This window comes from Drosophila subpulchrella, chromosome X (genome assembly GCF_014743375.2).
Source record: "Drosophila subpulchrella strain 33 F10 #4 breed RU33 chromosome X, RU_Dsub_v1.1 Primary Assembly, whole genome shotgun sequence".
Classification (NCBI taxonomy): Eukaryota; Metazoa; Arthropoda; class Insecta; order Diptera; family Drosophilidae; genus Drosophila; species Drosophila subpulchrella.
In genome coordinates this window covers 21,531,892-21,539,874 of record NC_050613.1, presented here as the reverse complement: position 1 = coordinate 21,539,874, position 7,983 = coordinate 21,531,892, and the positions used below count along the sequence as shown (strand labels likewise).

At 39.3% G+C, this 7,983-nt stretch overlaps 1 protein-coding gene across 1 annotated transcript; it reads left to right on the top strand.

The window, feature by feature from the left end:
- The first annotated feature begins 535 nt into the window (after nt 1–535).
- Nucleotides 536–6,807, top strand: LOC119557870 (protein yellow). Its single transcript, XM_037870870.1, has 2 exons — nt 536–953; nt 5,224–6,807. Exons 1-2 carry the CDS (start codon nt 716–718, stop codon nt 6,609–6,611), a joined length of 1,626 nt encoding a protein of 541 aa, XP_037726798.1. The 5' UTR covers nt 536–715; the 3' UTR covers nt 6,612–6,807.
- Nucleotides 6,808–7,983: the final 1,176 nt, after the last annotated feature.

Below are 7,983 nucleotides of genomic sequence, written 5' to 3'. Positions count from 1 at the left end.
AAAACATTATAAATAATCCAAAATATGTTACCTTAGTAAATTAGTAAAATAAAAATGACCCACCTACTGAATGTGAACCTAATGTTTTGTAGTTGATTTGCACATAAATCAGCAAAATCCTAAATGTAGATGAAGGCCAGGAATTTCGCAGAATTCGGTGTGCCAAAAACCATACCCTTTCAAAATGATATGAAAAATGGCAAGCCCGGCGAAAGGTGTTGGCTGATTCAGTGAATTCGGAGGTATGAGATACTTGTATTTATTAAATACGCGTGAAAATCAATCACTGAAGACAAAAGCCACGCACTAAAAAAAAAAATATAAATATCCGAAGTTGGCCGATCCATGGGTGACCAAATAGATCATATAGTGGACCACCGCCAGCCGAACCGCTAAAAACACCCGAATCACTGAAACCACCGAAGTTGGCGCCTTCGTTTTCGTTTTCATTGGCCTGCCTTCGTCTTCGGAGAAAAAAAACTTCATATAAAACGTGGCCGACATATTGTGGCCAACAGTCGTAAGCGCGCCACGGTCCACAGAAGAGGATTAAACAGATATCTTAAAGATACTAAGATACCAAGATACTAACTACAGAACTTCCTTGAGAACATTTCATTTAAAGTTCGCTGATTTTTTTGTTTTTTTTTTTTGCCAATCCATTTTTTTGGCCCGAGTGATCGGCGTGTTTGTTCAGAGCCAAGAATTTAGTGCCATGTTTCAGGACAAAGGATGGATCCTGGTGACCCTGATCGCCCTGGCCACGCCCTCGTGGGCGGCCTATAAGCTCCAGGAGCGGTACAACTGGAACCAGCTGGACTTCGCCTTCCCGAATGCCCGCCTAAAGGAGCAGGCTCTGGCCAGTGGCGATTATATCCCCCAGAATGGTCTTCCCGTGGGTGTCGAGCACTTTGGCAACCGCCTCTTCGTCACAGTTCCCCGCTGGCGAGATGGTAAGTTAATTCACAAGTTGGACAGCCACCCCTTTTAGGGACCCCAATGCAGATTGCAAGCGAGCCAATCTCACTTTGGACATCATTAGCACTTACAAATTGGGTGTGATCTAAGTGATTGATTGCTCGCGGTTCACAGTTTTCGTATTTGGCTCGAGTCACCAAAAACAGAGTGCGAAACAAGCGAAAATCGGTAGAAAAATAGCGATGGACGCTGTAAACAAATTGACAGTTCGTGCTACAAAAAAATATGTGAGGAATTTTAGAGATATTTATTTTAGATTAGGATCAGAAATGTTGAGTATTTAAATACTGTGCATATTTAAATAAGTGAGGCATTCTTTGGGAGGGTTTTCTTTATGCTGGGTATTATAAGACAAGTTCTTGTTTTAAACTAGATTTTGCTGCTTATTGGTGGATAAAAGTAACCTTTTTTTGAAAAAAAAAGGTTACTACATTTCAACTTTATTTTATAATTAAATTTGATTGGGAGCTTATTTATATTTAATAGCAGTTGGTTATAGCACTTTTCTATGGTATTGGTTACAGGAAATTTCTGTGAAATTGGCTGCATTTGCAGAAGTATTTTACTTAAAGTAATATATAAAAAAGTCTAAGAATATTGAGTTTAAAAGAAATGTTTTAGCATAACAAATTTGTTTTATGCGACAGAGGAGGCTTGGCTAGGTGTCTGAATAAAAAAAATTCAATTGGATTTTAATTGTGTATGTGCTAGAAAGAGATGTACAAATTTGAAACTAAAAATATGCCCTAAAAGAATTCTATAACGCCGTATATTTATGCACCTTATATTCTCAGCACTTAAGAATTTTCGAGTTCTCTTCCAGTGTCCAAGTAGTTCAAATTCGATATATAGTTTGAATGTTTTTAACCAAATCAATATTAAAAATGTGATTAAATAATAGAAGCTATTAAGGAACTTCATCCTGTGAGTTTTCTGCGGAAAGCCGAAAAGAAACCAAAACACCTAAAGAATTTCTCCCGGCAAACATACTGAGAAGGTTTCGTGGTAAAAATCCTTTGGAACTTCCACAACAAATTATTGTTCAATTAAACACCACAAGGTTCAAAGTCTTTAACAAATAATTTTCATGAATAACAAACCAACAAATTGTAGATTATAAATTCAATATTTATTTTCAAACATTTGGTAGTTAAACATAAATTATGAATATATTATGAGACTTGCTCTATTTCCAGCCAACAAAGAACTCGTATAAGAAGTTCCAGAAAAGTGACATAGATTGTGTTTGACGGTTTTCAGCGCGTCGACCTCTCTTAAATCCGGCTGGAACTTGCGTGCTGCATTTACATTTGTAAACTTTAAACAATTTACCGTTGTAAAATCGGAGCCAATAGCGCGGCATTGGCATTATATGGTATTATATGACCATCCGAATTGTGAAGGCTTCTTCAGGGTCGCCACACACAAATGGAAATGGAAATCCAATCACAAGCAATAACTTATTATGGCATTATGCCATTAGCCAATGATTAGCTTTCAGTTGGATCGAAGTGAGAGTTGCACAAAGTCTAAATATAAAGACATTGTTCTGCGGCTTAGAGACTATTTCACACACAAATTAACAAATGATTTTTGTTTCGCGAGTTTGCAAAATTACTACAAAATAATATTTCACAAGTGGATGCAGGAAATAATGATGCATTGATGGTTAGGTAAAAATTTATATGTTACAGTACTTAAAAAAAATATACCATTAGCCAAAGACTTCATATTTTAAAAAGGAATATTACTTACAAAACTGGAATATTCTTAAATATTTTAAGCTTGAAAACTTGATGCATGAAATAATAATTCATTAATAATTAGGTGAATATTTTGTTACAATTTTTACAATTAGGCAAAGATTCCAAATTTTAAATAGGATAATTATTTGCAATCTCTAACACATTCTAAACATTTTTTAATATAAACCCTAATTAGTAAATGTATATGTTAGTTACTTCAAAGTACTTCCCGATATTCTGGCCCAACCTTGGGGTTTCTATTGAAATAGATTTCGAACGCCTATTTCGAAGAAATAATAACAAAAACCAGAAGGCCGAATCGGCAAAAAATAAAGCCCGATTTAAGGCAAACAAAAGCACGTGAAAGTTGTGGCAAAGTGGAATAATTTGAGGCACGCTCCAATGGCCATCGAAGCAAATCAATTAGTCAGAGCAAATCTGCGGTGGCAACAAGTGTTCAAAAAAAAAAAAATACACCTGAAGTTGACAGTTATGAGCTATGATTAATGGGACTTAGGCAAATCGAAATCCATTAGATAATCCCCTCGATGAGGGTTCGTGTAAATCAGTTCCGATCACCAAATAAACCGACAGTTATTGCGGCAATTTTTCTGTTTTTTTCGCTGTGTGTTCCCACATACGAAATGAGCTATGCGACAGGATTACAAATTGAAATCGAGTCTGAGAAATCGAAATTGAAATTAAAATGAGAATGCGAATGCGATCGAGAAACTGCAACTGCAGCGAAAACCGAGAATTGCCAACTTTAATTGGCCGGATAACGACTCAACAGCTCGTGTTTCATACAGATTCATTAGTCCACCATTAGCCATTGAACCACCAACCGCCGGTCATTCAGCCACTTAGCCACTTGATCCACAGAGCCATTGAGCCATCGAGCCATCGAGTGGACGCATTACCGCCAAAGAGCCCCCATATGTGTGGTCTTTGCCAAGAAGCGGCTCTATCTCAATCGCAAATGAGATCGCAAAAAATGGCTGACTTTCACGAGGGGGCGGAGACTTGATAGCTGGCTTACAAAGTTGCAAGAAAAAACGAAGAATGTTGATAATTCAATTACTTCTTTGGGCTGTCAAGAATTTTGTTCGATAAAAAAGGAATCAGTTAATTCCAAGAAAAAACGAAAATCCATGAAATTATCTTAGAGATACAAAGATATTATGAATTATTTATAAGTGTAGGCTACCAATTCCTCTATAAACAAGAGATTAGAAAAAAAAACGAAATTCCAAAAATATTTTATTAGAGATTATTAATTTTAAAATGCTTCTTAAATATTTTGAAATATATAAACGTTTAGGCTACCATTTCCCTTACAAACAAAAAATTTAGATTAAATCTTAAAGATTCACCATGAATAAGATTTTATTTTAGAAATTCTTTATATCAATGAAAAAGGTTTCAATTATTTTGAATTATAAATAGGTTTAGGCTTCCCTTTTCCTAATAAGCAGTCAATATTTTTTTAATTCTTAATTTTCCCACCTTGTAATCAACTCTATTAATAACCAATTTCCCAAATCACCCATTGAACAACTTCAATTTACGGAAACCACACGAAGTAAAAAGCGCTGATGGGGCGGAAAATCGCTTTCAGATGTATCGCATAATTGGTGATTTATGGACTGATCGATTGGGGCGGTTCGGTCCACAAAGGGGGCGTGGCCGCTACACAGAAAAAAAAGATAAACCCAGTCAGAAACCAGAAGTGCCTCGGAATTCAATTAACCAAGAGATATGGAAAGAAGCAACTGGAGCGGAAATCACTCGAGACACTGACGGTGGTCGTCGCGTATATATCAACAAATATACATCACAGTTGTATCGCATAGATGCATTTATATTGATGGTGATGTCAGAGCGTGTTGCTTCAGTTGCCGGCTAATGACATCCGAAATTGCACGCAACTTGCAACAGTGCAAATTTATGAGCCAATTCATGACTCAAACTCAAGTCTACCCAAACCAGGCCACTTAAAAAATAGAACTTCCAGAAATTTTACAATTCCAGAAATTAAAAGTGTCGTTAGCGCAGCGCAATGGCTTATAATTTAAAGTTCCGGGTGTCGAACATAAAGGCAAAACTATTTGCATAACATCTTAATGATATCTTTCCTTTAAAAAGACAAGTTTTAAGATTTTTATTAGCCTTTCCAGTGGCAGGAATATGGATACTTATTTTATTACTATCTCATTTTTTTATTACTTCGCAGACAGCGCACTTTTTAAGCTGGGTGGAATAAAAATGTTCACAAATATTTGCATAATTTTTTTCTAATAAATGCAACGGTTATAAAAAACCAGATTTAAAAATAAACCAGGTCAAGTTTTACAAATTACAAATAAATATGTAATGATATATGTGTAATAACAATTTTTCACAATTTTATATTCGCTCCTATTGAGCTCACCTTTCATATGGGGATTGGGAAAACTTTGATAGCTTTGTTTACGATATCTTTATTCTCTCTTTTTTTCAGGAATTCCAGCCACTCTGACTTATATCAACATGGATCGCACTCTGACGGGTTCGCCGGAGCTGATTCCCTATCCGGATTGGCGTTCGAATACGGCCGGAGATTGTGCCAATAGTATCACCACGGCCTATCGCATCAAGGTGGACGAGTGCGGTCGTCTGTGGGTCCTGGACACCGGAACCGTGGGCATTGGCAACACCACCACCAATCCCTGTCCCTATGCCGTCAATGTTTTCGACCTGACCACCGATACGAGGATTCGGAGGTACGAACTGCCCGCCGTGGACACCAATCCGAATACCTTCATCGCCAACATTGCCGTGGATATTGGCAAGAGTTGCGATGATGCCTATGCCTATTTCGCCGATGAGTTGGGCTATGGTTTGATTGCCTACTCTTGGGAACTGAACAAGTCCTGGAGATTCTCGGCCCACTCGTACTTCTTCCCGGATCCCCTGAGGGGTGACTTCAATGTGGCTGGAATTAACTTCCAATGGGGCGAGGAGGGTATCTTCGGCATGTCCCTGTCGCCGATTCGATCGGACGGCTATCGCACCCTGTACTTCAGTCCCCTGGCCAGTCATCGCCAGTTCGCCGTCTCCACGAGGGTTCTGCGGGATGAGACCAGGACGGAGGACAGTTACCACGACTTTGTGGCCCTGGATGAACGTGGTCCGAATGCCCACACCACCTCGCGTGTGATGAGCGATGATGGCATCGAGTTGTTCAATCTGATTGATCAGAATGCCGTGGGCTGCTGGCACTCATCGATGCCGTACTCCCCGCAATTCCATGGCATTGTGGATCGCGATGATGTGGGCCTGGTGTTCCCGGCTGATGTGAAGATCGATGAGAACAAGGATGTGTGGGTTCTGTCCGACAGGATGCCCGTCTTTCTGCTCTCCGATTTGGACTATGCCGATATCAACTTCAGGATTTACACGGCTCCGTTGGCCACCTTGATTGAGAATACAGTGTGCGATCTGAGGAACAATGCCTATGGACCGCCGAATGCCGTTTCGATTCCAAAACAACCCACGCTGCCCGTTGGACCGCCCTCGTATAACAAGAACTATCGTCCTGCACTGCCCCAGAAACCGCAGACCAGCTGGGTTTCATCGCCACCGCCGCCGAGTCGCACCTACTTGCCAGCCGGCAACTCGGGAAATGTGGTCTCCAGCATCAGTGTGTCCACAAATGCCGTGGGCCCTGCCGGAATTGAGGTGCCAAAGGCCTATATCTTCAACCAGCACAATGGCATCAACTACGAGACGAGTGGCCCCCATCTGTTCCCCACCCATCAGCCCGCTCCATCGGGCGGACAGGATGGCCTGAAGACCTATGTGAACTCCCGCCAGTCTGGCTGGTGGCACCACCAGCATCAGGGTTAACATTAACCCGTGCACGGTTCATGGGCATCTTCACAATCACACACGCTTGATGATAGGATATTTAAATCATGAGGAAACGAATCATAAACACGGGGCAACAGCGGTAATTTAAGACAAATCCCACGATGTTTTGGCAAGTGGCAATTCAAGAATTTCACCTAGTTTTGTATTTTAAGCAAGAAATAAATAAATAATTTTTTTTATATAAAAAAGGGATTATGTTTATATAAGTTGAGACGGAAAGTTTAAAGTGTAAGTATGAAGATCCTTAAACAATATTAGGTGCATTTCTGGATTCCATAACTTTAGTGATTGGATTCCGATTTTAATGTGGGATATCTATATCTCTATGAGTTTGTGAGTGAATTCTCAAACATTCTGCATTATAAATAGGAAAATAAGTGGTATCTATAAGTATGCAGCAAATAAAAGATCGTCTCTGTGTGATGAAATATTTGTATACTTTTAGATACCCGTCATTCGTTTCTTTACATTTTGAGACTTATCTTTTACAGATAGAGTTGTTTAAAGTTAACATTGCATACTTGACTCTTTAATTTACCAACCGATAGATGGCGCTTCTTGGAGTTTACACAGCACTCCTTAATTGTTCAAGCATGCTTGTAAAAGAGTAACCTACTTTTGGGGCTGAAAAAATTCAAAGGATAAACTCGTTTGCAATAACCCACCTTGGCATGCAAATGCTACGTTTTCGACGCCCTCCGAAAGTAAGGATTTCACACATAATTACAAGTGTGGCCCCACATCTGGGATCTCGCGGCTTAAAGCTATCAAAACTACACAGGAAAAAAATAAATATATAATCCCTTTGTTGATTTTTCATATCATTTTTACGTGTAGAGAATGTCAAACTTTATTTTCGAGAACTTAAACTTAAAATTTTAAAATTATTACATAATAATTTAATACACAGGGTGTTAATAGTAAAACAATGCTTTGTAGGAGCAGCAGGGGGACTCGAACCTGACCCCATTTAACCAAAGTTAGGAGAATTTATTAGGTGAGGGAGTTGAGCAGGAGGATGGCTTATTATTTTCATAAAAGTGATATCAAACTGCCTTTTGTTTACTGTGCATCAGCGATTATTCATGGCACCCCACATCCCAGGCGATGATTTATGCCCCCGTTTCGGGGGCGTGGCATTTTGTCCAACTTTCGAAAAACAAACAGAGGAATAAGGAGCGGGCAACATTTATTTACTTAGTGATTACGGACGGACAAGGATGGACATTCGACATTCGCAGGAAAAAAAGCCTCCTGTGCGAAACACTTAACGCCGAAAGTGAGCAAAACAACACTTGCTCTATTAACACGCCAGACTGTCTGATATTTATTGGTTAACATTAAGGAG

Bases quoted from the DNA above. Each gene is read 5' to 3' on its own strand.
- LOC119557870 (XM_037870870.1), top strand. From the start codon at position 716: ATGTTTCAGGACAAAGGATGGATCCTGGTGACCCTGATCGCCCTGGCC. The intron at 954-5,223 runs GTAAGTTAATTC...TCTTTTTTTCAG, and splicing joins AGTTCCCCGCTGGCGAGATG to GAATTCCAGCCACTCTGACT.